Source organism: Lycorma delicatula, chromosome 5, assembly GCF_047948215.1.
Source record: "Lycorma delicatula isolate Av1 chromosome 5, ASM4794821v1, whole genome shotgun sequence".
NCBI classification, from domain to species: domain Eukaryota; kingdom Metazoa; phylum Arthropoda; class Insecta; order Hemiptera; family Fulgoridae; genus Lycorma; species Lycorma delicatula.
Genome location: NC_134459.1, coordinates 181,067,978 through 181,087,446, shown reverse-complemented (window position 1 = coordinate 181,087,446; position 19,469 = coordinate 181,067,978). Strand labels below are relative to the sequence as shown.

The following is a 19,469-nucleotide window of genomic DNA, read 5'->3' as shown; positions in this document are numbered from 1 at the left end:
ATTTCCAGTACTACTTTCTTTTTGTACTATTTAATGCAAAACACTTATTATTTATTACTGCTCAAAAGTGATGTAAAGTTATTCAAAGGTTGGGACGGGAAGTAGTACAAGAATGGCTCAGACACAAAGGTGAACAATTCTTTACTACTGGAAAAGAAAGCTCTCAGAAATATTGGATAAGTGCCTAATTATAGAGATTAAGTTGAAAAGTAGCATTAGTTTCAGTTCATTGAATAAATCATTTTTCTAAGATCATTTATCTCTTTAATTATTGAAAGACCCCTATTTAATAACAGAGTTCACTTCACACTTCAACACACGCATGGCTGATTTATGTCCAAGTATGTACACATCACTCACAAAATATGCGGTATAACTTGATGGAAGAATTTGGCATATACCGTTAAACAAATCTTATACAAATTACATCCGTTAAAAATGTTGATTTTTTTTTTGTAAAATATAATGAGTATCACCCAATTATCACACTTCAGTTATTTTGCAAAGAAGCACCCAGAAAAAAATACTTAAATAAATAACAAGCATACAAATCAAATTAATTGATTTGCAAACGAAAAATAATTTGAATATACCCTCCAAGGAGGCGTATGTGCTGCAGGTGAATCAGGTGGATCAACAGGAAGTTCAGTTGCAACCCAAGAGTCATAAGAATCAGGAAAGTAATACCAGTGCATCATAACCATACGATCTCTTCTGAAAGCTGGCCTTGCATATTCTTCATCCAAAGGATCAACTACCGGATAGATGATGTGCGTACCTTCTTCTTCAGTATCTAAACAAAGTGAAATTTAAAATAATATAACAGAACATATTAATATTAACAATTTATTATTATATTTTATAAAGAATGCTGTGTACAAACAAAATCACAAATTATAACTGTAAATCCATCCCATCTTCATGAAAATAAAGAAAACGCTGTAATTTTGATGTCATTACATTTTTAATACATCAAACTAAGAATAAATAAATAGAAATAATAAAACAAATTACAGAATAACAAGGAAAACAATTCAAAGTGGAAAAGTTAATATTCTTTAATAATATTCTCTTAGCTGAAACTAAAAATAAATTAGAATATTGAATGGCATGGTTTCATGACAAGAAAAGAGTCAATATTAAAAAATAAACAAAAAATAGATCTAGATATAATATACCTACAACACCCCGGGGAAAAGCATCCTAAAAATTGATGAGCATGAAGTATAAAATGCTAACTAGCCTAAGCCACATTACTTGAAACGGTGACCAGAAAGTATTATCATAAATGCTGAACAATATTTAACACAAAGTAGCAACCAGTAAAGGTCACTAATAAACAATAAGTATGTACATTAATATTAATAAATGAACCACCACCTAGTAGAGTAATAAAACACAACTCATTACTACAAACTCTTTTCGTCCTCAAATCCCCTTCAGTCTTACATTTCAACTAATATAATTTTGATTATTAAAAATTGATGCAGTAATAAGAGTAAAATAACAAAACTGATGCAATAAAATAACAAAATTGTTTTATTTATCACAGAAATTTTAAAAGAAGAAAATTTTATGATAGCAGTTCAAAAAAATTATTTACTGGATGAACATCTAACTTTAAATATGCCTAAAATCATTGCAATGTGCTTCACAGAAAAACGTAACATTGCTGATCGTGTAGATAGAGTTCCTATTAATGATAACGATAGTATTTCTGTTGCCAATAAAACAAAATTTGTAGGTGTTCTCTTGGGTTGAACAAAATGATTTCTTTTGTAACAAAAGCAAACCATACTGTTTTGCTTTGAAGCACCTTAATAAAACAGAAACCTTGTAATCATTAAATAGCGATTATGCTTTTCATATATACCTATCTTAAGTATAATGCCATTGCTTCGAGTTCACTCAAAAAATCACAAAAGTTTTTAAGATACAAAAATGAGTTTATCTGGCACCCACTGTAAGTATGAATCATATAGGGCAATATTTAGAAAATTAAATGCATTAATTTAGCTTTATGTTTATATTTATGAATATATGCATTCTTTGCTATGAAATCACATCCACTTCTACCAAACCAGACGACAGAACTCTTTTTGTATAAATCAAATCATACTTCAATTTATGAGAAAGGGCCTTATACTTCTGTTGCCATTTTTAATAACTACCAAACCGTTTAAGAAATTTTCTCATAAATTTATTTAAAATTAAAACATCTTTTACAGAAACAATACATTACTCTGTCACTGAATTTTAAAATATTTTAAATAATACTAATTAACAAAAATACTCTATTTTACTGCCATTCCACTCAATCTTACCACAAATATATGTGCTCAAAATAGTGTTCTATAATAACTTCAGAATTGTGAATTATTTAGTAGTATTTCTTTTTTCTTATATTTAATGTATTTACCTCTACATTATTTCAAGAGTTTATATTTAATTAATTAATATGGATTGTAATCATATCTATTTTTAATCTTATAATGGCATGATGATCCACACAACATATATACTGATGAGAATAAAAGATTTATTTATTATTAAATTCAATTTGCTAAGTTTCAGATCTAGATAAAAAACGTAAAGTAAATCAATATGGATGTATGTTTTGTGCCGTAAATGCACTAGTAGTAGATAACTTGATACGAAATCACAAATAACTCTGAAAATGACAAAGCCGCTCTCAAAAATACAAGAACTCATATCAGCCTTACAAGGGTAAATTAAAAGTGAAGAGATTTCTCATCCCATGCAGCCAAATCTAATATCACATAATAAATGTCAAATTCACCAAAATACATATAGTATTAGTATTATATATTATATAGTGATAGGTCATTAAAGGGAATAATCTGTAAAATTAAAATCACTACTCTCAGAGAGAACAACTCTTGACTAGTGACACTTTTATCTAAGGCTCTACACAAATCACAGCCATAGTTAACTCTGGGACAAATTAATGTAAAAAAATAATAATAAATTGTTTCAACATAACACTGTAATTTCACATAGCATTATAGAAGCATAATTAGTATTCCAATCAAGAAATTATTCAGGGGTTCATCATTTTAATTTTAAATTTTAATTTGTAAAATTAAAATTTTTCTAATTGCTTTAATCTATATTATTGGTAATACAGTAATGAAAATTTTCACTATAGTTGCTGTTAAAAAAAACTTTTAACTACTTCTAATTCTGTATATTTTTATTTGTTATAACTGAAAAAAAAACACAGACATCCTGTCATATGATTATTTTGAAAATAAATTTTTATAGGCTTTAATATTTTGAAAGACTGATTTATTTTACCGGTAAATATACTCTCGCAACCATCACACTTTATATTATATATTATGATTATTTATTCCATTCTAACTCTGTAATGAAGCGATAGTAACTCAGCCTTTCATCTGGAAGGTTATGGGTTTTAATCCTGGTCAGACTTAGCGATTTTCACATGCTCTTAAATTTCCAAATCGTATTATTTCACACAAGTTTGGATTTTAAGAAAAGAAAAAATTAAGACAAGAAGAGGACTGCTAATGTAAATACCCTGAAACAAGACAGGGGTCGCCCTATTCCTACTTATGCTCTTTTCAGAGTAAGGGCGGCTGTAATTAGTGTTTTCATAATTGCTTGCACTTGTATAAAAGATCCAGCTGCAGCAGAGGTGCAAAGAATTAAAGGAGAACAATCAGGTCCCTGCTCTGCCTGCCCGTATCTTGCTGCAGGTAGCTGTCAAATAAGTGGGCTAGCCCAACAAAGTATATATCAGCGAGTAAGCAGACAAATTAGCTTTGCTTATTTTATTTACTTAAGGAAGCATTGGCGAAAAAGGCATCGACTCCAAGCTCTGGAGAGTCTAAGGGAAAACCCAGACGTGTTAGAAATAAAGAGGTTGTTGGGAGGGGAGTGGAGGATGTGCCAAGCTAGTCAGGCAGGTACATCCACCTGGATACCAAAAATGAGTCTGATTAGTGATTTCGTTAAGAGTGGGGGTAGGGCTGGTAGTTCAATCCCTCTGATAGCACAATTTGAGGAACAATGTGAGCAGTTGTTGGGTTTCTTGAAGGTCCTTGAAGCGCCTTGGCAACAATTTGCAGACAAGCGATCCCAATTAATAAGTTTAAGGAATGTTCTCTGCTTAGGCAAATGGATTTGAGGTGCTTGCCTCTAAGCTAACTGAAGTCAAAGAGGTTATAGTTGAAGAGGCAGTTTCTGTTCCGGCACCAGCACCTGTGCCTATTAGAGTGGAGTGGGAACACTATGCTGATGCATTTAAAAGCAAGCAGGAGGTCAGCTTAGCCCACAAGCAGCCCCAGACATCATCTTCCTAAACAGGAAGGAGAGCTCTACAAAAACAAATAAAGATATTAGAGAGGAACTTTAGACTGCCCTTTTGGACAAGAGATCAAATTTGAAAATTAGGAATATAAAGCATACTGCGAAAGGTCTGGTTGTTGTAGAAGGTGACAAAGAGACAGTTACATTCATTCAGAATCTGTTGTTTGTAAAAAAGTGGAGGTCAAGGTGGATCAGAAACATAAAAGGAGGCTTTGAATCATGTCTACGATATAGATCATCACCTTTCCGAGAAAGAGGTTCTGTGTCTCATATGGAAGCCAAACACTGACTAGGACGAGGTGACATTCAAATCTGAGTGCAGGTTTTATTCAAAACTTGGAAACATGATGCCCAAAAGTATCACAGTATATTCAAAGTTGGGCCGACTCTGTTTAACAAGTTTGTTGCTGAGGGTAGGTTGTTTGTGGATTTCTCTTCTTGCAGAGTCAACGAGTATAAAAATGAGATGTTCAGAGATGTTTTAAGTATTGTACATTTGGTCACAGGGCTAAATTCTGTCAATACACTCTACTCTGTGCACATTGTGGTGACAGAGGTCACAAGTGTGAAGTGTCCTAAAACATTTGAGACCCCTACTTGTGTAAATTGCAGAAGGTTGTGCAAGGATTTCAAGCACTCTGTCAATAGTAAGGACTGCGGTTGTTATTTGAGAGCTGTTGAGATGCATTTTTATTCATTGCATGGTTAAGTCTGAACAGATAAATTCTCATGTGCTCACAATGCTCAGATTGAGTTAGGTAAAATTGTTGAAAGGAGGTACCTCGATATAATTCTACTGCAACATCCATATATGGTACAAAGTGATCTGCTAGGTTTTATTGGCTGGTAAAAATTTTATACTGGTAGTAACAGTATGTCCACAGTTCTGTGTAACAGGACATTGGAGTGTGGCTTTTTGAGACAGGTTTCTGATACTCATCATGTTGCTGTTAAAGTTATTATTGATGGTATTGATTTCTGTGTTGTTAGTTTGTATTTTCATTATAGAGATCCCACTGAGAAACATTCAGAAAAGTGGGATACAAGAATTCTTGGTCTTGTTGATAACTGTCCTATAGTGCTAGGTGCTGATGTAAATGCTAGGTCGCTTCTTTAGCATAATTCACCATTGTCACAGATGACAATGGTGAATTAGTTGAAGGCTTTGCTGTGTGGTATGGATTAGAAGTCTTTAATGTCTTTGGTGAGTTATCAACACATGCTGGAATGGTAGATGGAAGAAGACTGTTTGCTGGAACAAATATTGATATTATTGTTGGTAATATTGATATTATTAATAATATTGATATTATTATTCCTGGTAGGATTGATGCTTGGTTTGTTGTTATTATTGTTCTAGTGATCATCGATTAATTATCTTTGAGTTGGTTAGGGAGTTGCAAGACACTTACAGATGCAATGTTCCTGTTCATCAGGGGCGCTTCCTGCACAGGAAGGCGGACTGGCCTAAATTTGTTAATATTCTCTCTAAGACTCCATGTCTTAGACCAAAGTCTAGATGATATTCAGTTGGAAGACCCAGCAGAAAGATTTTCTCTGGCTCCCAATGATACTGAGAATTCAATTCCACTAAGTTCAGGTCAAGAGAGAATTGCCCCTTGGTGGATAAAACAGTTGTCTTTGTTGAAACAGTTTGTGAACCATCTCACAAGAACTGCTCAACGGGAGAGTAATCCTGAATGGCTAGCGGTTTTGGTAAATGACTATCGAAGGCAGAAATCTGAATATTTTCATTTAGTTAGGACATCAAAAAGGAATTCTTGATGTTCTTTTGTAAGATAGCAAGGAAATAAGGATCTTTGGGTTGTTGTGTATAGGGTCCTAAAGTCCCAGCAGGGTGTTGTTTGTAATAAATTGTTTAAAGGTGGAGACAAGGACCCCACTGTGAGCTCTTCTTATAAACCTTTAACACTCCTGCCAGTTTTGCAAAGGTTTTTGAGTAGGTATTGTATCTTTGTATAATTGATAGATTGAATTCTAGAAAGTTGTTGATGGATGATCAGTATGGTTTTTGCCCAGGCAGGGGCAAGTAAAGTACTATTCTTAAGGTTATGAAATTGTTTTTTCTAATGAGCCTGAGTATGTCTTAAGTACATTTCTGGGCAAATCAGTAGCATTAATAATTTGTAGTGACCGTCAGCTCTGTTTCAGCTGCAGAAGCATGATTGTATGCGAAATGAGCTGAATGTTATATAGTTATTTCAGCAATATAGACACTGTTCGAGATGGTATCTCAGAAGTAGGAAAAACACTATCTAAAGATTGTACACAGGGTAGTGTTTTAGACTCCTGCTCTGTGTTGTTGAATTTGATTCTTTGAAACTAATATCACAGCTAAAAGTTTCTTAAAATACATTTAAAATTAATATCACAGCCGTTAAACATAGAATTAAAATTAGTGTAAATATAATAAAAAATAAAAAAATATATATAGAATTTAACTAAAAAAAATAGAATTTTACAATGTCCGAGAGGGGTCTAAAGGGTCCCTTCTCAGATAAAAGAAAGACTAAGAACTAACATAAAAACTAAAATACTAAAAAAAAAAATAAAACTTAAAACTAATACCACTAACAAAAAAAAAAGAAAAAACCCTATAAGTAGTATCACAGTCTGAATCTTAACAATATAATAAAATTATTTAAAAGAAAAATAAAAACAAAAAACAATATAAAATTTACATAAACATGGAATTTAACAAAATTCAACAGGGATGTAAAGGCCCCTTCTCGGATAACAAAATAAAAAACCAACACAAAAACAGACACATTAAAAACTTTTCCAATACAGAAACTATATGCCACAACATCAAATGTTATGTATAAGACCAAAACGACACAAGAATAGAAACATCCGATCTAAAACTTCATTATCACTGCCCAAGATTTGACGGATATTTAAATTTATGACACAAGGCTCCATAACATTTACAACCCACAAATATGTGACTGACACACAGACAAGCGGCAGTTGCATCAAACGCATAGTGGTGAATGTCCTACTAACATAAAGTACTTGTGTGTGACTCTGGTATGTCCCAATCTAAACCAACAGAGGAGCACTTCCTCACGACAAATGTTTCTGCATGAGGAGTCCCATGGCAACACAGAATTTTTAATGTTCCAAAGTTTGTTATAACAGTAGCCGTCCAATCACATTGCCACTTTGCTTAAAGAGACTGTTTTATACAATTAATAAAGTCAGAATTCGTAATACGATTGGTGAAGGGAGGTTGATTACGTGCGTCTTTACCAACAGAATCATTACCTGAAATTCTCACGTGGCTAGGAATTCAACAAAAACTCACTTGTGTATTGCAATGGTTCAACTAAGCAATTACATTGTAGATTTCGATGATGATAGGATATCTGGAATAAATTTTTGTAAGGCTTGGGGAGCACAGCACGAGTCACTGCAAATAAGGATATTTCAGTGCTTAGGGTCAATGATATTCAGAGCCTTATTTATAGCACTTTAGTTCAGTAGTAATCTCACTCGTAATACCAGATAGACCAAACATATAAGTTCTATCATTGACAAAGATACACAACCAATGGTATCATTCTGTTTCAATCCATCAGTATATACTAACACAGAAGCATTAGTACACAAGATAACCCAAGATAAACCCAGACAGGTTTATCTTGGAGAGAATATAGTGAATTATTTGCTGGAAGACAGTAGGTGGTGATGATTCTTTATTGTATACGTAAAATCAGACATAAAATTTATTATGTTGATTCCCCACGGAGGATATGAGCACAGATAAGCAGCAAAAATAGAAGATGTGACAACATTTATAAGGTACAGTAGACGTCAGGTACAAACACCTACAGGTGCAGTACAACGTGGATGGTCCTCATGCTTCCTAAATTAAAACTCCCAAGGACTGAGTTAAAAGCCAGGTAATATCGTTGTCCTTTGAGACAGAAAAAAAAGATGCTACAAGCTGGTCCCGTCTATCCCAAACACCACAGTCAATAAGTAAGTTTACGATAGGGTTTTATCTAAAGGCTATCAGGTTATCTAGTGGAGGCTGCGTCATTGTGTATGTAAATGATAGGCTTTTGCTGATTAAAAAAGATTCTAGGAATGAGATTGAATTTAGGACAGCCCAGGCTTGCAAGTCACTCCAGTTGTGGAGTTTGCAACAAAAGATGGTGTTTAACCCTGAGAAAATAACAATGATCTTGCTCAAGGGCAGACTAGCTGTTATATGATGGCCTTGTGTATCAATGGCAGGTCATCAAATTTGTCCCACTACAGAATTATCTAGGCGTTATTCTTGATGAGAATCTTCAATACAAGGAGAACTTTCAATATGCTACCAAAAAGGTTTTGTTCGGTGTTAGGAGAGCAGTTCACCCTCATTGGGTGCTTAATTTTACAACCATGTGCGTTCTATATAAGGGTGTATGCGAACCTAAAATGCTGTATGCTGCACCTGTCTGGGCTCATTGAATGAGGTACAAATGTTATAGAAATATTTTGTTGAGAGCCTAGCATCTGCTACTGTTATCTGTGATTGGTGCCTACAACACATCTCTTGAGAGGCAATCCTTATTATTTATGGTATTAAGCCCATTAACATCCTTGCAACCGAGCACCATTAACATTATGATGCTAAGTAGGTAAGCCAACTTACATCTGGGCGCACAGAAGAAATAGACAACCAAGTTTTCCATTTGTGGCAGATAAGGTGGACTGAATCGTCCAATGGGCATTACACACAAGGTATTTTTCCTGTTGTGAGAAGTATGTTAGGTGGATTTTCCCCAATTGTCATATTATACAGTTTCTTTCTGAACATGCTACTTTTCAAGATAGGTTGGCAAGTAGTTAGGTGGATTTCCCCAATCGGTCAATTACACAGTTTCTTCCCAGACATGCTGCTTTTCAAGATAGGTTGGCCACAGATTTGGTTTGACACCAGGCTTGCGTCCAGACTATGGAGCCATTGATGATGAACACCATGTCTTATATGTCTGTCCCAGATAACAAAGCTGAATGTATCAAAGCGGCTAGAGAGCTTGCAAAGATCAATTCTGGTTTTGATGTGCAAGTTAATTGGAGAAAAAAAGAGAATGGATCATAGTTGCTGGCTTCGTTAGATCCTTAGCCCTGCAGAAGGTGGCTGAAGGGATCTGATGCTGTTACATATGTATAGATAGAATAGCAACCAGAGTGGCTAGGGACCCACCTGGATGCTTACTTCACCAAGACAGGTGGTCGTGGCTGAAAAGAGGCCATACAAAGGCAATTGTACATTCGCCGTACAAAGGCGTTGTGTAAATTCAGTAATGGAAATGTCTCTCGAGGCATTTGCATTGGCGGCATCCTAACAGAGGCCAAACTAAGGACTGTGTTGCGTTATCACGTTTAGAGGGTCTAAAAGTCGACCTCTGGTAAAGCCCATCAGGGCTAGGGGAGGAGGCGGTGTGGTGACCAAGAATGTCACAAGGCAGGTGTCTTCCCCTACAGGGGTCAGGATGGAGGGAAAAAAAGGGGTAGTATATCAAACATGGCTTTAGGAATGTGAAAGAAATTCTTTAAAATATTAAGTCAATCCAATCAAATACTTTCTATACTACATTTCTTCGTTGCAAACAAACAGAAATAATAACAGAAAAGAATCTGAAAAAAAACTGAGGCTTCTGAAAAAAAAAAGCACAAGATAAATGTTGAAAATTAATTAGGGTGGTAAGGTAGTGGTAAAGTCAAACAAAAAGATTTAAAAATATATAGAAAAAAGAGAAATGAAAAAAATATCTTAAAATATAATCATACTCTGAGTAGAATCTTAGAACCTGTCTTTTTTTAATATTCATCTAGAAAAAATTGTTAATTTAGTTAATCACAAATTGCTTTCTTCTACTTACTTCTATTTAATGTTGACTAGTAAGTATATGGAATGATCGTACAAAGAAAGTACAAAATAAATATTTTAATCTGTGTTAAATGAATGTTAATAATTATTTCATAATAATTACTTTCCACACGTTTATATAATAGAATATTTAATGATCTAATTGCTCTAACAAGTATTACAAATTCTAACCTATTGTAGAGAACAATATTACAGAACTACACTGCCCAAAAAAGAAATATTTTTGCAGCGGATTCCTTTTCATTACAGGATAGAATGTAATGAGGCTGCCGATTCCCTTGCAAAAAGAAATTCCATGAACTCTGTGACTAGGCAGTGCTCAGCTAGTAAAATTTTCATCAGTAAAAAAATTAGTTTGTATTAAGCTAGGAGATATTAATGATCAGAGATTAAGAGAAGCATCAAACAATAAGAGATGGAAAGATCTATTACAATACTTGAAAAATACTCAATAATGATATTGAGTATCATTATTATATCCTAAGACATCTATAATGGTATCTGAATTAGTCACTGATCATAACTATCTTTCTAAACATCTATATCAATTCAAAATCCTTCAGTCACCTGAATGGTCTTTTGTTTTAAAGGTGAGGAAATGGATGAAGGAAATATTAAGTCCTGCTAAGCCTTATTGTATAGAGTAGACCTAACATCCAAATGCTTTAAGGTTCATTCATGCATCTCATTAAACAATAGCATAAAATAGAAAAGTGCAATTACTTACTACTACTACATTAGAAAATTAACATAAATAAAGAATGCATAAAATGTACAATATATATTACACAAAGGAACAAAAAATATTCATATTCCCTAATCCAAACAAAAAACACAAAATTGAACTCGGCTAAAATTCTTTTTTATGTGTGCATCGGTATCTATTTTACTTAATATCTTTGGATGGATGAATAAACAATCATTAAATCCGGTATGGTAAACCTACTACACAGGGCACTGACGTTATTAAAATTTATCACCTTAATTTAACAAGGTTGGAGTAGTTTCCCTTTAAACCATGACTACTTGGTTAAAATGGGCACATTTTGGTTATTACTTAACCAGGGAAATTTTAGAGACTATTAGTAGTAATTTAAATAATCTGAAGAAACTTTACAATCATCCATATTGAAAAATATAATGTAAAAAGTTAAAGTTCTGATTTATATTTAAAAGTGCAAGCACATATAAACAGCTTCTGAATCAAAGCATGAATTAAAATATTCTACAGAACAACAAACTATATATATATATATATATATACTAACTACAGACTATATACTAACTATTTAGAAATAACTAACTAGTTAAAAATTAATTAAGCAATATGTTTTTATAAAACCGTAAATATAACAATATGTTGCAAAAAAAAAAACTTAGTTTCATGTCTTGAAGTCTTCTAAGCATTTATAATAGTTAATAGCATTTATAACTATTAAAATATAACTATTATAACTATTAATTAAAGGTGTCAGATGAATCGGTGGAATTTAGAGAAGCTTAAGGAAGAAGAGGTAAAGAAGATTTTTGAGGAGGACATCGCAAGAGGTCTGAGTAAAAAAGATAAGGTAGAAAATGTAGAAGAAGAATGGGAGAATGTTAAAAAAGAAATTCTTAAATCAGCAGAAGCAAACTTAGGCAGAATAAAGAGAACTGGTAGAAAACCTTGGGTTTCAGACGATATATTGCAGCTGATGAATGAACGTAGAAAATATAAGAATGATAGTAATGAAGAAAGTAAAAGGAACTATCAGCAATTAAGAAATGCTATAAACAGGAAGTGCAAACTGGCGAAAGAAGAGTGGATTAAAGAAAAGTGTTCAGAAGTGGAAGGAGAAATGAACATTGGTAAAATAGACGGAGCATACAGGAAAGTTAAGGAAAATTTTGGGGTACATAAATTAAAATCTAATAATGTGTTAAACAAAGACGGTACACCAATATATAATACGAAAGGTAAAGTCGATAGATGGGTGGAATATATTGAAGAGTTATACAGAGGAAATGAATTAGAAAATGGTGTTATAGAGGAAGAGAAGAAGTTGAGGAGGATGAAATGGGAGAAACAATACTGAGATCTGAATTTAAGAGAGCATTAAAAGATTTGAATAGCAGAAAGGCTCCTGGAATAGACAGAGTACCTGTAGAATTACTGCACAGTGCAGGTGAGGAAGCGATTGATAGATTATACAAACTGGTGTGTAATATTTATGAAAAAGGAGAAGTTCCAGCCAGACTTCAAAAAGAGTGTTATAGTAATGATACCAAAGATAGCAGGAGCAGATAAATGTGAAGAATACAGAACAATTAGTTTAACTAGTCATTCATCAAAGATCTTAACTAGAATTCTATACAGAAGAATTGAGAGGAGAGTGGAAGAAGTGTTAGGAGAAGACCAATTTGGTTTCAGGAAAAGTATAGGGACAAGGGAAGCAATTTTTGGCCTCAGATTAATAGTAGAAGGAAGATTAAAGAAAAACAAACCAACATACTTGGCGTTTATAGACCTAGTAAAGGCATTCGATAATGTAGACTGGAATAAAATGTTCAGCATTTTAAAAAAATTAGGGTTCAAATACAGAGATAGAAGAACAATTGCTAACATGTACAGAAACCAAACAGCAACAGTAACAATTGAAGAACATAATAAAGAAGCCGTAATAATAAAGGGAGTTCGACAAGGATGTTCCCTATCTCCGTTACTTTTTAATCTTTACATGGAAGTAGCAGTTAATGATGTTAAAGAACAATTTAGATTCGGAGTAACAGTACAAGGTGAAAAGGTGAAAAGATAAAGATGCTACGATTTGCTGATGATATAGTAATTCTAGCTGAGAGTAAAAAGGATTTAGAAGAAACAATGAACGGCATAGATGAAGTCCTATGCAAGTACTATCGCGTGAAAATAAACAAGAACAAAACAAAATTAATGAAATGTAGTAGAAATAACAAAGATGGACCACTGAATGTGAAAATAGGAGGAGAAAAGATTATGGAGGTAGAAGAATTTTGTTATTTGGGAAGTAGAATTACTAAAGATGGACGAAGCAGGAGCGATATAAAATGCAGAATAGCACAAGCTAAACGAGCCTTCAGTAAGAAATATAATTTGTTTACATCAAAAATTAATTTAAATGTCAGGAAAAGATTTTTGAAAGTGTATGTTTGGAGTGTCGCTTTATATGGAAGTGAAACTTGGACGATCGGAGTATCTGAGAAGAAAAGATTAGAAGCTTTTGAAATGCGGTGCTATAGGAGAATGTTAAAAATCAGACGGGTGGATAAAGTGACAAATGAAGAGATATTGCAGCAAATAGATGAAGAAAGAAGCATTTGGAAAAATATAGTTAAAAGAAGAGACAGACTTATAGGACACATACTAAGGCATGCTGGAATAGTCGCCTTAATATTGGAAGGACAGGTAGAAGGAAAAAATTGTGTAGGCAGGCCACGTTTGGAATATGTAAAACAAATTGTTAGGGATGTAGGATGTAGAGGGTATACTGAAATGAAACGACTAGCACTAGATAGGGAATCTTGGAGAGCTGCATCAAACCAGTCAAATGACTGAAGACAAAAAAAAAAACTATTAATTAGCAAAAGCTGGCAAAGGGGCATATAACTTTTCCAGCTTTCCCTCTGACACGCCTTTATTTTAAATACATCGCTAGATTTTTAAATATTAATGACATTACTTTTACTTAAAACAGATTATAAATACAAACAAGATACGATTCTGGAAATCGATTTTTGAAAATAAATTTAATACATAATTTAAGAAATCAATTGCTAGAGTGTTCCTGGAGGTTCCAGTGATATTTCACTTGCTGTTACCGAATGCAGCATCATTACCTTATGTAAAAATTAACCTGTTATACATTTTTTATCTTAAAAAATTATTTTATATGTAGCTACTAATGATAAAAAATGTTAATGGCCGCAATTCCAAAATTTTCAAAGGTAAAATTTTCAAATTTATTTATTTTATGGAAAATATTATTGGGTACATATCTATAAAATTTTATTACAATACCTCTATCCCTTCTTAAGATATATTTTTATTATAAAAACACAAAATGGCAAAGGGAAAATAATGCACCAGGATGTAAAACTACATGAAGTTTTGTTTATTTTTATGAACTAAATCAGACCTTTAAGTATGGTTAACACTTCCCCAGACTAACAAAAAGAAATTTTAAAAATACATAAAAAACTTACGAGTTTGATGATGCCCCCTTGTCTGATGGGATTGAAAATCAGGTGAAATTGGGATTTATATACATATATATATATATATATATATATATATATATATATACACCCAAATATTTTGCAAAATTTCAAAATTTGAGATATGAGGTGAAAACTGTTTAGAAATAATTTTGAATATCTTCCATCTCTAATTCCAACCAACTTAAAAATTTACAATTTTAAATACCTTCATCATACTAAAGCACAATTTTCTACAACCGCTACACAAATATTCAAAATGTCAAAAACTATCCTTTTTAATATTTTTTAGAACCTTTTTGAATTTTTCCCGAAATTTAACATCACACTGCCCCATATATAGAAATATTTTATCATTTTATATTGAGCCAGTCCAGAAATACTAATCAAAATACAGGCCAGCACATGTACTCACATAAATGCATAATCCCTCCAGAAATTTCTATGGTTTTTAACTTTTTTTGGACTCAGGAGGTTGTAAAACTTGGAATTCACAAAAAAAAAAACCACACATCAAAATTTTTGTCAAGATCTATATACTTTCCTGTATAGCTACAGTGCTAAATAGCAGCAATAAATCTGTAGATAGGAAACTAAAAGGAGAACATAATAGTTAAAAAAAATAAATAACAAAAAAAAATCAGAATTATGATCACTTTCATCTAAAAAATAAAACACCAAGTATAACCAAGTTCAACCCTTCCAAAACTGTTAACTAAATAAATACTAATAAATAAAAGTAAAAAAAAACACTAACCGCAAACAGATCCTTGGTGTCGTTTAATGATATCCTTCACTTTAGTTACGACAGCTTTATCTACATCAGATCTAATAAAGACAACTGGCATTGTCAAACACTTATTCTGAATTAAAACCTTTTCCACATTCATGAACATCTCAACATTACGATCCATACGTGAAGGACTCTGTATATAAATATAAAAATAAAAAAAATACTATATTAATATCATTTTAAGAAAATTAAGATAATAACATCTGAAAAACAATAAATTCTTAAAAAATAATTCTATTGCTCTGAAAATATAGGATTATTTCATGGAAAAACTTCCACCAAATTTCTTTACTTTGTACAATAAAATATTATTCTATAAAACTCACAGTGTCTATTAACATTTTTATTGGGCCCATAACTCAAGTTATTGGAAAATAAATTCAAGTTAATTGGAAATAAATTACAAAATTTAACGCTAACGCGCAAAATTAAAATAAACAGATTAACCATTACATTATCTACAAATCCAATCACCGTATATTAACATCACTTTTATATATTTCAAGGGAGGCTAAAGTATAAACAGGAATTTTTTAATGGTAATGTTAGCTGCTCTATCTCTTCACCCTGTCAGTTGTAAATTATATGTCTGAGGCGATACATAGAAATATTAAGCAATAGATTAAATTTTTTTTTTTAATCAAGAGGTCATTCAATCTTACAAGTAAATTGTAAGTAACAATAACAAGTCTTACAAAAATTAGTTTGGGGATGACCGTCTCGAATGTTTCCATCTTAGTACAGAGTGGATTTATGGTGCAAGTCATCGAGAGTGTCAAGAGCAGAAAATTAAGGGAGAAGGATATGGAGCAATGTATTTTTAGAACATTTAATACCTTCAAGTTTTCTCTATAAGTTAATGTAGTTACTTCATTTTTTTTGCATTTAAAAATATAAACAAATAAAAGAAAGCATTAAGATAGGCAAAAATAAAAAATTTGCTTGAAAATGCCTCCTTTCAAAGGTAAATTTTTTTTTAAGAACAACCAATAACCCATCGAGAGATCATAAACTTCATAAATAAATACCTTTAAATACTGAGGTATCAAAATGTAAAACCTTATCTATAAAAGATTTACAGAAATATTACTAGAAAGGTATCTAAAGGCAGACACAAAATGAAAAACTGCACAGCTCTAATTCGAGTAAATGAGAAAAATCCATTAGCATGTCTAAGAAACTTAAACAACAAAATTCCAGCATAAACAGTTTGAGACTTCAATTACAGCTCTATGAAATATGAAAATTGAATTTTATGCATAACAGTTGTACATCGGCAAAAAAAATAAAAGAAACCAAAGGATAATGTTGAGAAGTTTAAACGATTATGTGAAAGAAGGCATCAAAAGATTGAAAATGAAGGAAAATTAGAGGGGAAAAAAGGAAGGATCTTGTATCCTTTAGGAGATTAAATTCTTTCATGTTTAAATACTAGAACAGGCATAACTTTGGTTTTATTTAAGCTAGAAGCATAATTCTTTGTTTAAATTACTTAAAACTATTGTCCTCTTGCGTTTCTTTAATTAAAGGAAGACAAAATTAAACAAACAACTTTCTTTTAATATTATTAATCAAAGTAAATGTTTTTTAAACAAAGTACTTTTAGACTTTTTTAAGAATTTATTTTTTACAATTTTGATTAAATGAATCAAACAAAATGTATGCAGATGCCACTAGTACAGAATTTAACTTTCATTTAACACTTTAAAGCCGACTAGTTTTATTTGAGATATTTCAGTTCTAATCAGATCCTAATTCTTAGGTCATTGTTAGAATACATTTCCAGTTTAAAAATTCAGTATATAACTAATTCAACCTTATATCAATCTCAGTAGAAAATATTGAATGAATTGCATAATTGGGAAGAAAATTTCTCTTAAAGTACGCTTCTACCTTAACTCCCTTAAATACACAAATTTAGCAGTCAAGAACCCACATGTGTTACATGGATAACACAAATGGAAAACTTTTAACAGTCTTCAAAAAGAAAATCAACTACTGAAACACACTATTCTCCAACTACTCTATCAACTATTCTCCAGCAATTTGAAAAAGTTAGAGATAAGTCTTTATAATCTATACTTTTGATGAAACAAGGTTACAATATTTCAACCTGAAGTAAAAATAAAGTGAAAAGTTCACTTCTACTATGGAAAGCCAAAACCACATTTTTACCCCACAAAATTAACAGCAACCTTTTTTTAGGATTCACAGTATGTACTGTACTTCGACTCGACTCAGAAAAAATTAAAGTACTGTCACTGCTCAGTATTATGTTATAATTTTTTTAAATAAAACGTGAAGTCCGTAATTTGTTTCAGATACCTATCTATAATCTTCTGTTTGGTACCTCTAACACAATTATTGTCTTCAAACTGTTGCTTTATTTATAAAAATGTTATCTAACTTCAAGTGAGAAGTGCTACCTTACCTTACAAAAAGTCCAAATTCAGCGTCATCAAACTGCCACGTTAAAAATACCCCATAAAAAACTAACGAATCAACATGTAACCAAGACTTAACTTCCAGAACCAAGAACTTTTCAAAGCACTGGAAGAAATGCATTGCACCGGTATAATACAATGCTGCAATATGTTGTTTAACTCTCATAATAAACATTAAAAAAAAATTATAACCGTCAAATTCCTCAACGTATAACTGAAATAAAGATTTTTTGATTCATAAAAATAGAATGCTCTACTTTAACAATCAAATTGGAGAAATACCTTTTTCAACTTTTACAAATATTAAATTAAATAATGTAACACAACTCAGAAGTGTAAAATACATAAATTACAGTTACAAATAAGCTCTTAAATAATTAATGATTCAGAGCGATATAAAAACTGGTAAAGTAAAATGATACTATCGAAAACCTAATCATCACAATTAAAAACGGTTTGTCCTGATCCTGTTGAGCATAATCAGAAATGAATCTCTTAAAAACTATTTATTCCCTCCTGTATTACTGAAATCTACAATAATGTTAATGAATATAAAAAAAAAGACAAAACTAAGTAATTTATAAATAACCTCATTTTTGCAAAGAAATATAAAGATTTTTAGAATAATCAAGAAACTAAATTACAAAGAACATGTAAAAGTCATAAGTACGATTAAAAGTCAAACATGTCAGCAAATAGATAGAACCATACACAATACAGCCACATCTTACATTTTTCAGTTTTCCCTTTTCATATTTAATTTTACAAAAATGGAAAAGCACATAGATGTTGATGAAAAAAACTGATTTTTGTTTAAATTACTTGTGGTAAACAAATGGTTAAAGATTCAATACATGCTCTACTCTTGCACAATAACTAAATAGTACTAGGGTTGGGAAAAGTTTCTTTGTATTGTCCCAGTAAATGTCTTTAGGATTGCATAATCTGGTGATATTGATCAAATCTGGCAACAGATGCATCTGAATAGTGAACTGAGCTTTTTTTCAGAGAATATTTTTAGGAAGATTATCATCATATCAGTTATTTACTTTAACGTCATAGAGTCTTGAAAATGAGTGAAAATAAAGAAGTTTGATGCATTTACAAAAACCATTAATTATATCAACACAGATCAAGTAGAGTTTGGAATGAAATAAAATTAATCTGAATTATTTTCTTCAATTTGAACATTTTTATAATTTCTTTTTGTACTATTTAACATTTTTATATTACTTTTTTGGCTTATTTTTATTTGCTAATACTATTCATTACTGAACATGTAAGTCTTCAATGCTGATCTGTAAATTATGTACAGCGATTTATTAATTGCCCATAATTCATATTTTCTGGTCCCTTGGATGTGTTTCTAGAGTTCTGTGGCTTCTTGGTTTGCTATTAGTGTTTGGCTGTTGGTAGTGTATGTACCTACTGATAGTGTCAGTATACTGCGGCTGCTGTTTAACATCATATACAGACTCATCATCTGCTCCTCATTTGTGGAGTATAAAGCAAAGCAGAAGCATGTACCAGCATCACCATGACAAAGAGGTGGCAATGACTTCTGGTCGTAAGCCCCTGTAACGAGTAAGGGATACTCCTGGCTAGTCCTATTTGCGTTCTTTTTAGAATGAGGGCCGTAATCCATGGTTATTTTATAACTGATCCAGAAGCAGCTAAGAAGTACAAAGAGTGAGAGGAGAATATCTCAGGTCTCCAGCTGTCCATATTCGCTGCGAGCAAT

The 19,469-nt window shown here is 32.0% G+C and overlaps 1 protein-coding gene across 4 annotated transcripts in view; it reads right to left on the bottom strand.

The window, feature by feature from the left end:
- The window catches only part of mor (SWI/SNF- related protein mor), a 104,121-nt gene that overhangs the window by 61,132 nt on the left and 23,520 nt on the right, over window positions 1-19,469 (bottom strand). For all 4 annotated transcript variants that reach the window (XM_075367688.1, XM_075367690.1, XM_075367691.1 and 1 more), the window contains exons 4-5: window positions 15,249-15,417; window positions 594-793 (exon numbers count right to left, since the gene is read on the bottom strand). In XM_075367688.1, the coding sequence (XP_075223803.1) occupies window positions 594-793; window positions 15,249-15,417 (369 nt within the window). The remainder of the gene's footprint in view (window positions 1-593; window positions 794-15,248; window positions 15,418-19,469) is intronic.